The 20,960-nt window shown below is 37.9% G+C and overlaps 1 protein-coding gene across 4 annotated transcripts in view; it reads right to left on the reverse strand.

The window, feature by feature from the left end:
* Positions 1-20,960, reverse strand: part of CRIM1 (cysteine rich transmembrane BMP regulator 1) — a 121,383-nt gene that overhangs the window by 90,106 nt on the left and 10,317 nt on the right. For 2 of the 4 annotated variants that reach the window (XM_077925699.1, XM_028724205.2), the window contains exon 2: positions 15,880-16,050. The exons of the other annotated variants lie outside the window; for them this stretch is intronic. In XM_077925699.1, the coding sequence (XP_077781825.1) occupies positions 15,880-16,050 (171 nt within the window). The remainder of the gene's footprint in view (positions 1-15,879; positions 16,051-20,960) is intronic. 4 annotated transcript variants of the gene reach the window in all.

The following is a 20,960-nucleotide window of genomic DNA, read 5'->3' on the forward strand; positions in this document are numbered from 1 at the left end:
AGGACCAAGTTTCTTAGAGAGTGCCTTGCCCCATATCCTCATCTGGTCTCTGTACTCAGCTGATTAGGCCTTACTGGTGATGCCACACATTCAATGTGTGGGGCCTTCAGTGTACTTGCATTAGCATTATGGAACTCTATCCCATTGACTATTAGAAAGGTGCCTACTTAGTCTGGTAGCATTTCCTGCACTGGTGCCTTCCTTATTTGAACTTTTTAGTTTACAGTCAGAAAGATCTATAAAGAAGGATTTTTATTATGCTTTGCAATTTTGTTTGCCTGGTTTTCTTTTATGCATTTTTATATACTCTTGTTCACCACTTAAGATATTCTATACAGAGTTGTTTATAAATTCTTAAAATAAGGATAATAAAATAGATATGCAACAATGTTGGGTGTAGAGTCTCTTGTGATCTCAATACAGTCTATTTTTAGTACAGAACACCATGTTCATGAGTTTCTGTACTACGTCACTGCATCATACAACACAGAAAGCTGTATTTGGATCTTTCACCTGCCATAGACACTGTTCCTGCAAATATACTTTAAATATACAATGTAATTTTGTGTGTATGTACACAAGCTTTGATAGATTTATTTTGTTAAGATTTTAGTACTTTAATGTTCAAGGTAAAAGTAAATAGTAAGAAAGTATATAGGCAAATTATTCTACCTGCATTTAAAATGCAAGAGTTCCACATAAGCCTTGCTGCCTCACCATGTGCTTCCCTAAGAACATACCAAGTGTTTTCCTACAAAATATTTCAGTGTATCAATATGTTCATCAGATCAATCCATTCTAGATTTCCTACTCTATGCTGTGATTCCCGGAAGGCCTTACTCAGCAGTCTTCAATGTGACATGTTGCAAAGCCTTCACATTATCTTTTGTGTGATCAGTACAAATGAAAAGCAAACTTACCAGCAGTTCTTTTAACAGTAGTCTTCCTCTTCCTTCAGCCTACAACTGAGTCCTTATACTAAGCGTAATGGCTCCACCTACCAGGAAGCAAAAGAATTGTCAATCAAGAACATCACAAGGTACCACCTTGCCCGCTTCCACCTCATTTAAAGCTCTTCTTCGGGAGGATAAGTACGTACTACAAAGGTGATAGAAAAATATAATTAAATGTTTCTTGGGAGAGCTGAGCTTACCAAGAAAATGTTTCACAGTTTGGAAAAAAGAGGAAAACATGTTCACTATAGTAATATATAACATCTTGCACTATTCATACACTTCTCTAGCCTAAATTAGGTTTGCCCAGTGTTTATTAAAAGAATCAAAGAACTCATCTGTGAAATCACTGAAAGCCCAACCACTACCCAAGGGCTGCATAAAACTGAAAAGGTTACAAATGAGCAGCAGAAAGAAGAGCCACAGCATTTCCTATCTGAAAATACAATCACTTGCCAGCTACAGTGAACGAGAAAGTTTAACACACTGCAACTGTTATCTAGGAATCTGTTTTAAGATGTACATTTTAACATGCACACAATATTCACTTAACATGTTGCAACCAAAACTGTATTTTCTAAAAAATCACAATATGGTAGGTTTTACTGCTCCACATAAAACTTGACATCTAATTTTACTGCACAGAAGACACTTCAGATTAGGATTCTTTTACCTACCTATTTCTCCACCTGAAAAAAGTCTAATTGTATAATCCAGACAAAGAAAATATCATAACATACACCCCCTCAAATGCTTGAAGGTGAACTGTATACAAGTCTGGGAATTCGGTTACATGCTCTGAAGCAAAACCAGAGACATGCCAAAGTACAAAACTATTGGGTTGGTTCATATTAAGAGACACCTATGCTCTGTAGAGAGTTACTAATATTTTAGAACTTTATAAAGGTTCTGGGTCCCATCTTTATTAGTATTTCACGCATCACGTGGAGGCTTTATCTGTTGAAGAGACCAATCATATTATCAGAAATAAAACTAAAGGTTGCTGTTTCTCAGTAATAAACGTTTTCCAGATGGTAGCATAAAGTAATCTGCTTTGAGTTTATAAAACTTGAAATGAACATTACTTACAAGATTTAACATAAAATAAAAATAGACCTACAGGATGAAACCAGTGGTCCATCTAGTTCAGCATCCTGTTCTCACAGTAGCCAACCAAATGCATATGAGAAGTCTGCAATGAGCACCTAAGGGCAACAGCACTCTCTTCATTTATATCAGTTCTCTTTATAAAATAGGGGGTTGTTGTTTTTAAAAAATAATCTTGTAAGTAACATTTCTAATGCAAGATACCTTTATGGATGGCAAGTCCATGGAAGTCTGACCAACGGGTTTCATACAGTACTAACACTAACCAGAATATGCAATGTTGTTTCATTTTAGAAAGCTCAACTGAAAAATAGTAATAAAAGAAATGTGCTGTAAATAAAATGTCAGGAAAGAACTGAATAGAATCAGGGGTCTTGGAAGCACACTGGGAAATCCAAGAAGCTATTGTGGGCATCACGAAATGCCCCTAAACAGGAGAAAAACAGGTGATGGTCAAACCTCACCTTAAAAATCAGGCAAAACATCTAAATACACCACAAACATCTACATACACCCCAAAACAAATGAACATAAAGCGAAAAAGAAGACAACTCTCCCCATCCAAATTGAAACCCCCTCAATTCAACAAAAAAATCTCAAATAAAAGTATTAATAATTTGAAGGGCCAAAAGCCTTGATGAGCATGGGGATTGTCTGACATTGGTGTGGTATGCCTGTGCATCACTTTGGAGACACCATAAATAAGTCTTAACAACAATTTTGACTTATCTCCTTTGTACTATATGCAATCTATTGCAAGCTAAAATGCCATCTGTGCAAAGCCTACAGAGAATACAGTTTAAGAACATGACTGGAGCACTGGAGCAAGCAGATATACAAGTGTATACTCTTTCAGACTACAACTGATTAGTTTTTTGTTGTAACTCTCTATTAAAAAAAGAGGAAGATATGTAGGCATAGGATTTCTTTAAAAATCCTGGAACTATCAAATATAAATAATGACAAGTCACTGAAGAAACTTAACGGAAACAAGGTAAGTTGTCAGAAGTTTTAGTGCCAACCAAGATACACACATATAAAGAGAGAGTGAGACTGAGCACACTTCTGCATACACTTTCTACATTTTTCTGTTGATCTGACAGGAAGTACTGATTAACTGTTGATGGAGAGACAGGCAATTGCATTTGGTCCCTTATTCCCTGAACAGGTGATAGTGCTGCTACCTTTCACAAAGTCTAATCATCTGATAAGAACTACATGTGTTGGTCTTGATCTAGGAACAGTTGCTGTTTATGGAGATCCCAGCTTCTGGATGCAGAAATCTGGCACAAGGATTCACACATATCACACTTTTTACCTACACCATTCCTGATGCAGCAGGTGATGCTGGTGTACAAGAAAATAGGGAAAGAACTATTCAGAGGGGGGTATTGGGTTTTTTCGTGGGGGTTATGCATTCTGTATTCCCATTTTGTATTTTTCTATTGCAAATCACTCTGTGACCGTCAGATGATAGGTGATATACAAATTGAATAAATAGTAATAATAAATAGTAATTTATTATTCTATAGCTCTCCTCAGCTAAAGTGAACAGTAAATGACTTTGGATTGTCCCCCACCCCACATTAACATTATTCTTACACTTAGGAAAGGCATTTGGAAGTCTTAATAGAATTTTTTTTTTTACTTGAGATACCAAATATAAATCAGTCACTAATACCTGCTCACACATTCAATATTGGTTTTGGAAACAAGAAATGAGCAAGAAGGGAGATGCTTAGAATCAATTCTATATATTTCTTGGTATGCTCCCTAATGGGTACAAATCAAAGAAAGAATGCTGCAGTCCATATTAACAACAAACCTATAAATTCATACCAGAGTGTATATAGCCATACTTGTACTTTTGCTTCAGACAACTACACTTTTGAAAAGTCATCTAGACACCTAAGTCCTTGTACCAGGCATGGGAAACATATTTCTGCCAGAGAGCCACATTCCTTTGTGCCATATACTAGTGGTGGGTGTGGCCAGATACACACTGTCCATTCCTCCACCCAAGTATTATCACAGTTCAAGGACACATTCCAGCCAAGTCAGATTACTAAAGGAGGATGTCTAGCAGGGCCAGTGAGGGCTGTGCATGGAGAGAATCCTGAGGATGAGATAGAAAGGGATAGTGGGCTGCTTTCAGTCCCTGGTCCTGAAGTCCCCACCCTGCATTATTATTTATTATTATTTTTTTTAATTTATGAATCACTTCCTTTGAAGAATCTCAAAATGATTTTACAATTTGTGTGTGTGTATATCTATATCTACACAATTTCAAATCCAATACAGATAACAACTGGGACTATCATGAGTCCTGAGGTGACATATTGACAGGACTGGTCAGGAGGAATGGGATGAGACAAAAATAGAAGGCTTGTTGAAAAATGAAAATATTCAGATACCAAAAAGGCAAATCTAACCTACATGTTATCCTATCTACATGTAATCCAATCTACATGTTATCAGTCCAGAAATGGCTATCTTACCATCCTAAACTGATATCACCTAGGCCTTAAGTAACAGAGATAGATCCAGGAGCAACCCTAGACATGAACTTGCCTTTCGGGGGTGAGTATGACCCCATCCAAAACAGGAAATTGAACAATAATGTGGACTCAGGAAGCACTACACCGACAGCACTGTCATCAGTTTACTGGCATTCATCCAACACACGTCCAGTCCAGGCCTTACACAGCCTCTCATGATTCTGATGTTACAGAGAAATAGAGCTAAATATCATTAGCATATGGACTGCATCTCACCACAAATTTCCTAATGACCACTCCGAAAGATTTTGCAACACTGTGGCAATTGTCACAAACCAATGGGTCCAGGGGGTGCCTTTCCATGAGTGGTTGACTCACCTCTTTCACGGTGACTAGGACCACTCCCTCCAACTATTACACACTGACTGCATCCTGGATCCACCTGGTCTTTCCCTTTGGGAAGTTTTAATAAGCCAAGAGCTGCAAGGGAACATGTTGTTGGCTGCATCATGGCAAGCACCTTGTCCATATCATTAGACCGCATCAGCGGAAGCATATTCTAAGATGGTCTCCTCCCTGGAGACTGCAGCAAATATAGATGTGGCATCAATATTGAGGGTATAGTTGCTTGTTTCCACAACAAAGTGCCTTATAAATTAAGTCACAAATTAGAAATTCCAAACAATCTAAAACATTAACAGACCCTGGACAATCCAAGAAAGGTCTGCTGGATGGCTACTTTAGAATGCAATAGAGATGGACAAGGCGGCCTGCTTCACTGCCCTCACCCCCCAGTAGGCATGGTTATCCTCTCATATATGTTCAGTCAACTTCACAGCGTGTCTTTCCCTACTTGCACTCTAGCTGTTATCCAGACTATTTCATCAGCTCTAGGTTTCTGGTATAACAAAGTGCAAAATGGGTTCTGCAGTGCAATTCCCCTTTTGCACTGCAGCTCTGTGTGATATAGTCCATGCTACTCACAAGGGCTGCAGGGAGAGGCAGAGACAGGAAAGACTGATTATACCAACTGCCATCTCCTAGCACAACCATAAGATACAACCTATCTCCATTTTGGATTGAGCACTAGAAGCACACTATACCAGTGCTCTTGTTCCTGCTGCGGTTTCACATCTTTCCAAACAACTCAATGTGCTGATACTGCTTTTAGTACCTGCTAATGTTTCAATAATTTAAATGGATTTGAAATAGGTATTTTAGAGTATATACATTTTAATCTTTTTCTGCCCATAGCCCTTACTAGCCGAGGACTAGCCAAAGATCCATGCACATCCACAGAAAGTATGAACAGGTAAGAAGCTACCACTGGTGGTGTTCTCACAATAGCCAGTGGAAGGCTCTGAAATGGGACATTCTGGGGCTAAGTTGAGCAAGGCATGGATCCACTAGATGCTAGGCTAGACAGCTTCCTGGAGAGTGGTGCAATTCAGCCTAGATTTGTAGCAGGAGACAAACCCAGTGATAAACTCAGATAAAGAAGCTAATTGCCAAATGGAGCCTTAAGCCTAGGTTATGGTCTAGGCACTATTCTTTCCACAATGGAATTTGTTATTAGAGTGTCACACGACTAGGACCTGGGAAATCAAAGTTCAAATCCCCACTCAGTCATGAAGCTCACTGGGTGACCTTGGGCCAGTCACAGCCTCTTAACCTACATCACAGCGTTGTTGTAGGGATTAACTGAGGAGTGGGGGTGAACTATTTACTCATTGGAGAAAAAGGTGGGATATAAATGCAATAAATAAGCCCTTCTGCTTACCTGCGTAAGAAAGCTAGAGAGGCCAACCAGATAGAGGTGTCAGTCACCAACCTGGCAACCAGAGACCTCCACGCTGTCGCAACTGGACCTGTGCCAGTTGCAAAAAGCGCCTGGAAGATTTCTAACATTCCAGAGGATATGCCACTCCATACTTCCCTAGCCCTTATGACAGCTATGCCAACCAAATACTTTCCATTATATACCGTAATATTTATGTGCTTCAGTTTCAAGTTTCCCTCCTGCTCCCAGTTTTCCACAGTTGAAAAATATATATTTTATATACCTCAGAGCACAGCAGTTTGTTGCTCCATATTCAGAACCTGAGTATATTTATGAACAATATTAGATATATCCAAAGATAGATAATACTTTTAAATACATTTTATGTTACAGTGTAAAGCTTAGGTTTGGCAAGTAAACAAGCAAGCATTCACCACTCCCATTGAAATGATCAAACAAAAACCAGTAAAACTCAGCACTGCTGAAATCTACATTTGGAATTCAGCCCAGGCAGCCTTTAATTAACTTTAGGCTGCAGTAGTATACATTACTGGGGAATACGTGCCACTGAACTCAGTAGGTACGTGCTTCTGAGAAGACATGCATGGGATTGTGCAGTCAGACAGCAGATTTCTAGTCATTGGGGTACAAGGGTATAACTGGAATTCATTCCATGCATTAACAGTACAGATCTCTGTTCAGTGCTCTGCAAAGTAAAGAACCTAAGAGAACACTACAGCACAATTGTTCTTATTAATATTTTATATGACAGATAGTTCATCTGTCAATTCTTGGCAAATGGTAACTAAACAAATCTGAATGTCTTCCCCTCATATGCATCTGCTGTTAAGCAAAATATTAATGCTTGAATATGTCAACTATCTACATCAGAGGTGGAGAACCTATGGCCCTTGATATTATTCAACTTTCATGAACTCCAGATAGACTACATATTTCACTGATGACTGTGTACCACCTCCAATATCAGAGGTGGTATAAATTAATATTTGGAATGATCGCTGGGAGAAATGCAGAGAAAAGAAACACCATGGTGGATCTGAGGCAGCAGAAGCAGACTGCAGACTGTCACTGGCCCCAGCTGCAACAAAACATGTCTCCCCCATATTGGTCTCTACAGCCACAGCAGACACTAACCTTCCAACAGTTTGACTTCTCCTCGAAGGGCGCACTCCTCCATTGTCTCCTGAGACTGGTGGATGCCAACCAATCAACTCTAAGCATTCATAGTCTGCAATTTTGTATCTTCCTAAGCTTGGGAAATGGTCATAGCTTCGGGGACAAAATAGACATAGCAATATGTTGTTTGGCCTTATGCAATTGTTTTTCCTTTAATCAATAGTAGGGGAGATCAAAACTTTAACATTATTTTAGCAGCTCTGAAAAGCTAAGAATTTATCGACCCTAATCAAAAGATAGATCTTGATTAACTGTGTGGGAAACTCTCAACGAAATAGCGGTGTTAGAAGTTGTGTTTTCATAGCTCTGGTTGCACTACTCTGAAGAGATGCTGTTGCTAAAAGTTAAGATTTGAGAAGGTAGAAAAACTGAAGAACCCAGCACAACCCTGTACTATGACAACTGCCATATGCTCACCTTAATAGTCAGTTCCTGTGCCTATAGACAATTTCCCCCGCCTTTTTCTTATTATAACTGGCAAAAATATGGTAACATATATTCAACTAGTTTATTTTCCACATGACTTTTTTGTTTCTAGAACCAACAGCATGATAGGAATGCACACTTTCCCCCAATTGATTTAAAGAGAACAATTTAAAGAGAACAATTTAATAGGCTGACAAAGCTAACTAAAAGGGCAAGCTTAACAAAGAGAGCTATGCCAAGGGAGTCTGGTAATGGTCTTTGTGCCATGTAGAGTAGAGAGCACACAGGGCTTGCTTTGCCAGCAATCAGGAAAGTAAGAGCAAAACAAGTCCCAGAGGTTAAGAGTAGGACCAGTAGATAAACTGGATCTACTTTCGTTTTTATTAATTGTTGCAAAAGTGATATATTCCTTCTACTGCCTATTTTAGTAACCATATGGAATATATGTTATCATTTTTATTTAACTACAGTAAGCAAATAAAACACTAGAACTACTCTAATCACAGATTTGCTTTTCAACTGAAAGGTGATGGTATTTACCTTTAATGCCATTTACAACCTGACCCCATGTACCTGAGACAATTCTTATTCCATATGTTCCTGACTTTTAAGCTCTGAATATGAAAACCTTTTTGCAGTACCCACCTGTTAGACAGTGGCTACCATACTAACATGCATTCAAAATAAGCTCTCCACACACTGTTGGAGCTTGTCCCTGTCAAGTGAGTAGTTACAACTTTCCTTTTCATACAGTTTTATAATTAGTGTATTGCATTGTGAATTGTAGTATATAAGTAGGTTTAAAATATCCTATATGAATCCTGTTTAAGTTACTAAAATACAGTGGAACCTCGGGTTGCGAACGTGATCTGTGTGGGAGGCATGTTCGCAACCCGCAGCGTTCGCAACCCGCAGCGCCATGTCTGCACAAGCGTGGGTCGTGATTCAGCGCTTCTGCGCATGCGCAAGTGCCAAAACCCGGAAATAACCCCGAAATCGCATAACCTGAAGCGTCTGTAACCCGAGGTACCACTGTACAGCATTTGGAAAGTCCAATCCTAGGCTGTTACAACTGATGTGGATGAAAACCATTCAGTTGTTGAAGATATCCTGGGAAACACTTTGTTCCCTCCAAAGTGTATAACCAATTCACAGTGCCACGAATGTAGTTGTTCATATATAAGTTTAGGCCTCTCTTGCAAATATTCACACATTTAAGCAATGCATTAAAACTATCTTTTTACACACACAAACTTATGCCAAATTAGATAGTGATCTGTAGTGGTTTGAGGTACCATTTATAGATGGTATAAAATTCACTTCCTCCATTTTAGGACCATAATTTTGAATGGCTAAATATTCTTCAAGGTACACAAAAAGCAAAAGGTAGCCATGTTGCCCCATAAGGAGAAAATCCAAATCCACAGAAGCACAAAAAGGATCATATAATATGTGCTAAACTCATCCTGAATTCCAGGATGCAGACATAGGAAACCACTACACTACTTCTGGTTAAACACTAACACAGTTTTAACATCCTGCCTTTTTAAGAGTTCTGGGGAATTCAAAGGCTTGCTCACTATTGCGATATTGGGCACTGTGCTGCTGCTAATTAAGACATAATATTGCTTTAAACATGCTGCTGAAGTTTTTGTGGAATTGAATGTAGTAATCATGTTACTTTCAAGTTTAATTTCTTAACTGCAGAAAGCCAAATTTCTCTCAAGCTATTCTCCTGTAATAAGTTATTTAATTATGCTTAGCTGTAGACCAAAGACACAAACATATTGCTTTTGGCCAATTTGCTATATCTACTTTTTGCAAAACATCTGGCTTAGCTGCCATGGAATAGAGGAAGGAAAAACCAGCTTAAATAACTGTGCCAAGTAACATGAAGACTCAACCCCAGATGCTAGAATGTTAAGCATTTCCTTTGCAACTATATCCTCCAGCCAAAGGTCAAAGAGAACATCCGACAGCCTGTATTCGTAAGCCTTGGGTGAATATTTTCTTTGGTTTTCCAGAACCATGAATGCCCATGTGCAGCATGATTAGCAAAATCTGTTTGAAGTCCAATTCTTTAAAAAACTATCATTACAATTTTGACACTATAAGTGTCAAGTGGTTTTATCTCAAGGCAACTATATAGTTGCTTATTAATAATTGCATTCTTAAGAATGTTTCTCATTAATCTGAACTTTGAATTTTAGCTATGATAAGTAAAAAAATAAAAAATAGTTACTGCCATTGGATTTAAAGCTGCTAATGATAGAACATATACTCTTTGGAGTGCATCTGTTTCATAGTTAACATGATATGGTTCAATAGAGTAAGACATTACTGAGCTGTCACATGATTGAAACTGTCACAAACAACACTGCCAAAGGAATATACTTCTATCTAAAATATTGGTATCAAGTCTACAGAATGTATTATTTCTTACAACCAGTAAGTTTAAGTCTCAGTGCCTTAAGGCAGCTAATAATCAGTTTTTAGTTCTCTGATACAATAAAGTCCATTATTTATCCACAGCATCACTTCTAAACCCACAATAATCCTTTTCTTTTTCAAATGATATAAATATTTGAGGCTCCAAATGTTTTTATCTCTCCCTGCAACAGGAGTGCAAACAGAACACACAGAACTAAGGCTGTCAAAAGTAGCAGCACAGAACAAAGAAAACATACAGAACAGCATGCAGAATAGGATAATATTTGTGTTCATTTTAAAAGCATACTAGCCAGTCTGGTCACAATTTGCTGGCCCAAGCTATTCTAAACAAACTGCAACTGAAGGATAGAACTGAATTACAACCCAGCATTTTTGTAAGCTCTTGGTTTAGCATAGGAGTGCCAGAATATTCTGCCAAAACTGAAATTACACCAAGTGTGAGATTTTCAGGAACATTCAGGGCCACTGTGCATGGAACACAGATGGCTAGATGAGGGTGAAGCTTAATCTGGACAAGATGGCGGTACTATGTGTGAGGTAACCAAATGCCCTGCATGGAAATTTGCAATGAGCCTCAGGCAGGCCTGCATTCCCCCCGAAGGACATGTGCACAAGGTAGCAAATGTTCCAGGAGTGCCTTCTAACAGCTGAGGTTGTACACCAAGTGTGACCCTATCTCAACAGATGGAACATGCTTCAGTTACCCGTGCTCTGGTGACATTCAGAATTGACTACTGTAAGGTGCTTTCCATGGGGCTGCCTTTAAAAACAGTTCAGGAATTTATAATGCTGCAAAATGTCTCTGTCTGGGTAATGGAAAGGGCCAAGTGGATGGAAGATATAACCAGCAATACTTGTTGCCAGTTTTCTGGCCCAGTTTTAAATTATATTGACCTTTAAAGCTCTAAATGGTTTCCAAAGACATGGTCTAGCTGTTCAGGCCCACAAGCAGTCATAAAAAACTTATTTACCATGGCCTTTTCATAACTCAAACTCAGTGTTGTCTATAGCAGAGTTTTCCCCAGCTCTACCTGGAAATGGCAAGGACTCAACCTGGGACTTTCTACATGCAAAGTTTTTAAGCATTCCTAAAGAAATAACACAACACTTTATAGTGTTAAATAAATTGTATTTGACCGTAGGCAATTCTGCAACACCCAAAATGTCAGACAACACAACCAAGTACCTTATATGTTAAGTATGCTATAATTAAGATGGACTGAAATATATAAAAACTATAATTCCTGTGAATTTTAAGTCTGTCACAGGCAAGGGGGGTATGCTATAAGCAAAGTTCCCATTCTGACTAACCGCCAGCATACTATAAACAATTCTCAAATGATCAGTTGATCATGATGTCACTGTGCCCTCTGGATCCAAGCAGGACTACACAGGGGGAGGGGGTTGGGGGGATCATTTAAACACATCAAAATTCTGGCATTTTGCTCAATGATTTCTTCAAAATGATGCATGCCATCTTTAAATATGTTTCAAGAAAGTTTGACTTCTTTAATTTGAACTAGATCCCACTTTGAAGTACATGTGTGGCCTCAGTATGGGCGTGCTAGGAAGAAATAACAGAAAGGACTGTATTCCTCATTGGAAATTTATATAATGTCCATGTATGTATGCTTATGCAAGCCAAACTCTGTAGTTCAGTCACAAGAACAATCCAATTTGTAAGAGGAGAAAAGAGTGCCTTTTTCCTTGGCTAAATGTTATAACTAGCTCTTTGACCGCAAATATTCCAAAAACTTTCGGAGATTCATCTACATGTCATCACAAATTTAAACCTGACAGCTAGGAACTTTAAAAGTATTTGAGAATTCCCCCCCCCCAAAAAAAAATCTTCCTTTAACAGGCAAATGTTAAAATACCTGTTCAACCAGTTTTAGAGTTATTCTGCAACAGGAATGTAAATAGTATGCTGTAAAGGCTCCCAAAAGCTGTTTTAATTCCTAGTGAACTCTAGATTTGAACTGCCAGGTGTGAATAAACTGTCTTCCACATGTTAAATCTGACTTAAACATTTCAGGGATATAGACCTGAATATATCAGGTACCAGTGTTCAGCCAAAGACCTTTTGAACACACTTAAAAGAATTGACAATCCTTAGAAAATTAACAAATTTGTTAGCTTTTATGGACTATAGTCTACTTTATCAGATCCATGAAGTGTTATCCTGACTTCCTGTGTGTAGATAGATAAATACCATTTCCAGGCTGGATATTCAGACTGCCATGGAGTAATCAGTCTGATTCAGGAGGGTAAGGTTGAGAAAGCTATTAAAAGAAGCCAACACTCCTACCCCCCCATGATGTAACCTGCTGATGGAAAGGGTAATTCTTCACCCTATCTTCCTAAATGATCTCAGTTTCACATTAGTTTGATTCAAATTCTACCTTCCTTTTTCTCAGTCAAGTGTCCACTCAAACCAGTCACTCCAAACTGCATCTTCCATACTCCCACCCCAAGATTAATGAGGCTGTACTTCCTTTTCTTACTCAATATGAAAGTGTCTGCAACTGCTGGGTGGTAGGTAAAACATGGCAGGGGGAAAGGAAAGGGCTGGTATAAAGAAAGCATTAAAATCTGCATTTTATAACAACCTTCAAATGGTGTGTGGCAGATGGTAGGGTTTAATTAGATTAGACTCTGCTAGGTACAAAACTGATTTCTGGTTGCATCAAGAGCTCTAGTGTGGCTGCATTTCAAAATCTCTTTTGCACCTAGCAGAGTCTAATCTAATTAATTTATCCTACCATGGGCTGCACTCCAATGTAATTAGATTTGATTCAGTGCTGTTTTGATTCAGTGCAACCTGTTTTGCACATAGTAGACTCTGGTCTACATTCTGGAGCTCCTGACTTGTTCCCATTTCTGAACCTTTGAACTCCAGGTAACCCCAGAAGTAGTTTCTGGGTTAAAATCAGCCTGATTGACCCTGGAGCCATGGTTTAGCATATTATTTTTGTACACTTCCACTTCCAGTGAACTCTACCTTGTAAAGACTTGCTGAGGCTGAGAAGAGTTCTCTTTTTAATATTTTTTTGTTTCACACTGGAGAATACATTCTAAATTGCTTTGCACCGCACTGGTATTTGTTATTTTGATATTGTTAGTTTTCATTGTTTTATTTTATAATTTTAATTGTACACTATAGTTATTTATAGGGACGCGGGTGGCGCTGTGGTCTAAACCACAGAGCCTAGGGCGTGCCAATCAGAAGGTTGGCGGTTTGAATCCCTGTGACAGGGTGAGCTCCCGTTGCTCGGTCCCTGCTCCTGCCAACCAACAGTTTGAATGCACATCAAAGTGCAAGTAGATAAATAGGTACTGCTCCGGCGGGAAGGTACATGACGTTTCCATGCGCTGCTCTGGTTCTCCAGAAGCAGCTTAGTCATGCTGGCCACATGACCCGGAAGCTGTACACCGGCTTCCTCAGCCAGTAAAGCGAGATGAGCGCAGCAAACACAGAGTCGTCCGCGACTGGACCTAACGGTCAGGAGTCTCTTTACCTTTTTATAGTTATTTTAATTATATTTTGTAACCTATCTAGGACCATTTGATGAAGGGCAGGCTATTAAAATTATTATTATTATTATTATTATTAACATGCCTTCTCCCTGTGTTTTAAGCACCAGCATAAAGAAAGGTAAGGTACAACTCTGGTCACCTTTTCAATTCTCACTACACTTTATCTTGACAATTGAAGCAGTCACAGCACTACTTCTTTGGCAGTATCACTTCTTCTTCCACTCTCTTATCTGCGACCACCTTCAATAGTTAACTATTAAATAACCTTTTTAAAATACTTTTTTTTAATAATAAAAGCTTCTATCTGTTGGTACCTTAGTACAAGGACACTCTGCTCTCTTATCTACCATAAATGATCTGAAATTACACACCAGTAGTCTGCCCACCAACAAAGTTGCAGTGGGAAACCGTTCTCTTAGCACATTTAAGTTCAATTCTACCCAGTCATTCCTTTTCTATTATATGGACAGATACTATTGCCTTTGAAAAATGAAGAAATACTAAAGAACATACACATGGCTTAACAGGTGTGAACTGCTTAAAATACTTGGGACATCTTTAAAGTAACAATAATAATCTAGATCAGTGTTTCCCAATTGATGGTCCACGGACCCCAGGAGGTCCACATAACCCATCCAGGGGGTCTGTGGCACCATTCACATAACAAAAACTACCACAGAGATATCAGAATTTTCAAAAGTAGGGGGATCATAGCCTGGTTTTTGAAAAAAAGGTTGTCCACGGTACTTAGCTAATTGGGAACCACTGCTCTAGATTATACTTTAGATGTCACAGTTGCAAGTACTTTCCTTTATTGTAGAACAGTTTTAGTAAGGACGCAACACCAAGACAACTGCTCCCAATTCTAATTTTACACAACACCTTGATAAAGCTGCTATTTCAAGGAACAATCTACATATACACAGTAAGACCCCATGGCTGATAGCAGAATATTTCAATGGCAATTTCACATATGGCATTTTTTCTACCTGACAATATCCTGTGTATATATTCATTTCCTAAGCAGAACAAGTAATTATTTTTCTATATGGACATTAGTAAAGAAATTCCTAATCTCACTAGCTATACCATTATATTCATGTAGACAATATGCCATTTAACATTAGACAATTAAAGGTGCACTGGACAGCTTATTCTACTAACATCTTTGAACGAGGCAGGAAAGACAGAGCAAAGCAAATAAATGTATAATCTTTCACAAACCTGAGAAAAATTAGAGTATTAAACATCGATCTCAACTTGTCAACTGCTCAGACAACAGAACATATTTGATTCAGAACTTTAAAAATCAAAAAGTCTGCACTTTTCAGGGTGCTGTTTAATTATTTCCCTACCACATTTGGGATGTTTTGGGTATTGTCCACAGAGCTATGAAAATCAAGATACCTCTACAGCAGACAAAAGAACACAAGTTTGCTTCACCTGTCTAAAAAAGCCCCATGAGTACTTTACAACAGTCTCAACGTGCACTGCAGCAGAAAACAAATCAAGCCACGCCTTGGGCAGAATGCAATTGTATGGATCATCTCTTTTCACAGGCTTGAAATATCCTTGGATTGGGAAAGGGAAGTTTTCCAGAGACAACAAGGAACATATGTGCAATTACAATAGACACTAGTAAGTAAACGCTGATCAATTTGCCTTTTCCCCACAATAAAAGTCACCTTCTTTATTCAGGATACACAACCAAGCAAAATATCCAATACTCATTATTCACGTACCACAACAGAAAAAAACTTTAAATCATTATATTCAATCACAAAACCAGAAACATCTCATTTGCCAACACTATTGCTCTAACATCTCCTTTCAACAAGCATGGGATACAGAATAAAAAATTACATATTAGGCCTTTAAGGTGATGTGCCAAAAATAATTACAAATCAAGTACTAGTGAATACAGACTTACCTTCAATTCTTTTTAAAGCTGACAGGCAAGTATCCCGGCTTGGAAACTCAAAGGGATTACTACAGGTCCTAATAGTATCACATTCGCATTTTCCATTGATTATATTGCAGCCTGTTATGAGGTTTTCATTGCAAGGCTCAAATCCAAGTAGCTGATCATCCCAGTTTTCATCTAAAAACCAAAATGAAACAACTATAATACCAGTAGGTCATTGATTTGTTTCATTTAATATATTTTGCCAAACACCTACACATCTAAATGAAAATATTAAACTCAGCTTTAGCAGGTACACTATGAAGTTCTGTACAGTTCACATTTCATGTTTGTATAACTTCATCACAATTTTTAAAAAAGTTGTGTGTGAACCTATAGCACTTCTATTCATCACAGAAGCTTCAGAACCACCTTATTCCCTCTTTCTCTTTTTAAAGGTGTTTCTAGCACCTGTAACAGAATAGAGAATATAAAATCCAGAGCATCCTACAGGCTCAGACAAGGGCCTTTATTTTCAAGTCATAACCTCAATTTTGAACAAATGACACTAACTTTCTAGAGGTTTAGACTACCCACCAAGTCCCAATTAGAGTCTCTGTGAAAGAAGTCTAAGCAATTTGGAATATTGGCAGCTTTTCATGAGAAAAATGTGTCTTTCATCAAGCTACAAGCAGTTCTACAGCACCGCCTCCCAGGCATTCCAATATGCAATACATACATACATATACATATACATATACATATACATATACATATACATATATGTGTGTTTGTGTGTGTGTATCTCCACTCAATTATGGACTGCCTACTCTTAAAACACTTTTTATCCAGCACCTGCGTAAGTTTCCATAATGACTGCATACAACATGGATCTGAAAATGGCACTGGTGTGTCAAGCTTAGGACCCATGTATATGATCTCTTATCACATTGTATTTCCCTGCTTTTACTCCAAATCACTGACTGTTCACCACTAGAAACAAGTATACCTGGCAGATAAATGTGTTGCTCATAACTTATAGCTCTGTCTTCTGCAAAGTTTAAAGATACAGTAGCTGCTATAGCACATAATGATAAGCATTGACAGATCTCTGTCATCTCTTCAGTGGTGTAACTAGAAAGGGGCAAAAGAGGCATCTGTACTAGGTAACAAAAGGCTAAGTACTTTACAACGATGGGGTGGAAGTTTTCAACCCATAACTATTTTTTCCCATTTCCACTTTTAGAAATACAATTACATAAATGTAATTAGCAACATAATGAACAGAAGCCAAAGCTGTGGAATTGTATAGGATAAAATACTATTCCAATTTAAAACTGAAATTGCAATTAACTTCTTTATAGGTGACTATCCCTAGTTACCATATATTTAGTGTACAGTTGTTTGGATATCCTAAAATTAGGATATGTTTTTTCAGTATCTTCATTTACCACTGCTCTTCTGATTTAAATTAGGTAAAGCAGGTATATGTTACTGAGTTACTGCTACTGAGTTGTCATTAGAAATGGGAGAAAAAATAGACTAAAAATGAGCCTACATGATTTGCACTTCTCTAAGTTTTGCAAGATATTCACCACAAGCAAAAATACAAAAATGTATACAGTAGGGAAAAAATGCATAAAATGCATGCATTACTGAAAACAGACAAAAATGCATTTTAGTAGGGGAAATTGCTTTACAAAATAATCTATGTTTGAAGAAGTTCACTGATGAAATTTCATTAGGACTTTTTTAAAACAAACAAACTGATGTGCAACTGCAGAAATTGACAGATTTACACATCCCTAGCTGACAAAACTTAAAATATTTAACAGAATTCCAATGGATTGGTTTAAATATAATATTTGATATATAAAGGTATTTCTAAACCTCACCCACAGCATATTTTAGTTCAACAACGTTTGGTTACTGGTGGGGGGGGGGGATTACAACATGGAAAATCAATTGTATTTTTTGCTCTATAAGACTCACTTTTCCCCTCCTAAAAAGTAAGGGGAAATGTGTGTGCGTCTTATGGAGCGAATGCAGGCTGTGTGGCTATCCCAGAAGCCAGAACAGCAAGAGGGATCGCTGCTTTCCGGAATGTAATTCATTCCGGTCCGTAACCCGTAACCCAAAACGCGCAACCCGAGGTATGACTGTATCTGTTATAGTCCTCTGCTTATGATAACCAACCTATTTTAATTTTGCAGCTTTATCTTACATTCCAAGATATAAATGTACTTAAATATCAAGTATCTTTAAAACTGGCTTTATTTCCTCTGGGTCTCTCAAAATTGGGACTATAGCAGCTGCATGAAGATTGACTTAAGTAATTACCTCCTGCTTTTTGCCCAACAATTCCTGGATGTGTTCCAACAGACTCTGCAAACTATTCTATTGAAATGTTAAATAACAATGGTGACAGTGAGCATACTTGACAAGTGCCACTCTGAAATTTAGAATTTTTCCAATTTTACATTATTCACAAATATTGAGGCTGTTTGATGGCACATATCAGTTGAGCAATAAAATGAAAACTATTCCCAATCTTTTTTACAGAAACTGTAATTGATACCTCCATTCTACTCTATCAAACTCCTTTTTGGCATTTATAAATAACAACCCATATGGAATCTTTGTTTTGTATCATTAGGTGCCATTTTACCACTCTTAGGAAACGCCACTTGATCAGCCTTGATATATTTGCCTATAAATATATTCAATCTTTCCACCAAAATATTGTTCTAAAAGTTGAAGCCCTAATTGAGTAAGGCAATGAATGGGTGGCTGGCAGAACTTCTGTTTCTAAAAAGACTACAGAATCCTGGATGAGTATCAAGTATCATTCATTTCAGGGTGTATACAACAAAAACGTCCAAAAGTGTCAATTTTATTCATTATATCTCATCAGTATAACTGTATAATACATGTTTCAGGGAATTATCACCCTTCAGGCTACATTAGAGAATAAAATAAAAATAAAAATGATCAAAGTCTAGTTGAAGTCAAAACCACACTTTTACAGTTCAATTCATACAGTATAGCACAATGTAGATCGCTCCATTAAGCTTCAGTTAGGACTCATGTCCAGAATGTACTCTTCAAAAAGCCATCCAGTTATCCTAAATCTGTTGTTCATAGCACCATATCATATTCTGCTACCAGGAAATTGATAGGGTCACTAAGGTAATTTTCCTACAGGGGTAACCTGTTCACTATTTTCTCCACCATTACTTTTACTTATAAACAAGGTTGCACACACACTTCAACAACAGAAAGTGGAAAAAGAACAAGTTTAACTTAAAGCATAAAGGAAAGGAACAAATCAAATGGGTGTAGCCATGCAGGTACTATTCTTTCATAATGTCTGAAAAGATGAGGCCTCCTAGTAAAGCAACACAGAAAGAGATGATCAGCCGAAAGTAATTGATGTAAAAATTAAAAATCTCTTTAAAAATATGTTTCAAAATATTACAGTATTTTCAAAGTGCACTAAAAATAATACTACAGGCATCAGCCAATAAATACTCCCAACCATCAGAATACAATGACCATGCTTCATGGAAGGAAAATTGCACCCAGTTAAGCAGGCTACCTGCTTAAAAAAACAGCACTATGACCATTACTTCTTGCTGACGCAACATCTCAAAAGTCAAATAAGTAACTGGTATGAATTCTCATCATAAATCAGACATCTGAAAAGGCCCTCTGGTTTAAAATCTGTCAGACAAATATCTGAAGCCATGTAAAAATTCATTAAATTCTCACAGCTTTTACTGCTAATGTAGGTTTGTAAAGTAATATTTTTTTCTGGCTAGCAACAAAGGAAATTAAAAACAATATATATCTCTAGTATATCATCATATGGAAATTGTTCCTTTAAAATGCAGATAGAATGATGAAAACTTAAATGATTACTGCTAGTCCTCAATACAGTGAGACTGATAGCTTTAATTATAGGATAAGTAATATATTTGTACTAGAATAACAGGACAAGAAAATTCAAGTTAATTCAAGAGGGAATATATGTAATACACATAAGATCACTCTTAGGGCTAGTGTGAGTCAGTAAAAAGCCACAATAGTATTTCTGTTTGTAAACATACTTCTCCACACTTTGCAATGTAACTGCTTCAGGTGTATCTTCACATACAAAATATTAGGAACAAAAGCTAATTAACTATAGTCTCTCTATTGAAATACTCATGACAATGAAGCCAGAGATGAGGAAACTAGTGATATGGAAACTGGTTGCTAAAGCTGAATCAGTGGTCAATCCTGATTACATGTGATGGAGTAAATGTGACACTAAATGGAATTCTGGAAATGTCCAACATCGAGCAGCAATCCCTGATAGCTAAAATAATAGGACCCAACACTTATTACATTGTCAGTTCTTTTTTGGAACTGTGTCTGTCAGGACTAGAAAAAGCATTCATAGTTACCAGGATAAATATTCTGGATGCCAACCTCAAGTTTTTCAAGCAAACGAGACAGTGTTAAAATTCTTAGAAACCTAGCTTAACAATGTCACTGAGGTCTTCTCAGTTCTATAAGGTAATGGTAAAGGGACCCCTGACCATTAGGTCCAGTCGTGGCCGACTCTGGGGTTGCGGTGCTCATCTCACTTTATTGGCCGAGGGAGCCGGCATACAGCTTCCGGGTCATGTGGCCAGCATGACTAAGCCACTTCTGGTGAACCAGAGCAGCGCACAGAAACACCGTTTACCTTCCTGCCGGAGCGGTACCTGTTTATCTACTTGCACTTTGACGTGCTTTCGAACTGCTAGGTTGGCAGGAGCAGGGACCGAGCAACGGGAGCTCACCCATCGCAGGGATTCGAACCGTCGACCTTCTGATCGGCAAGTCCTAGGCTCTGTGGTTTAACCCACAGCGCTACCCACATCCCTTCTCAGTTCTATACAAGTCAGATATTTGGGGGGCAAATGTCTTATACGCTTAACAGACAAGGTGACTAAATTACTTACAGTTACTTGCACTGGTTCCATTAATTTGAATGGGAACCGTGTTTTCACACTCATCTCAAAGTGCAACTAACTTGGTATGGATCCAACTGGATATCATCAAATTATTGGGAAGAGAAT

This window comes from Podarcis muralis, chromosome 3, assembly GCF_964188315.1.
Source record: "Podarcis muralis chromosome 3, rPodMur119.hap1.1, whole genome shotgun sequence".
NCBI lineage: Eukaryota > Metazoa > Chordata > Lepidosauria > Squamata > Lacertidae > Podarcis > Podarcis muralis.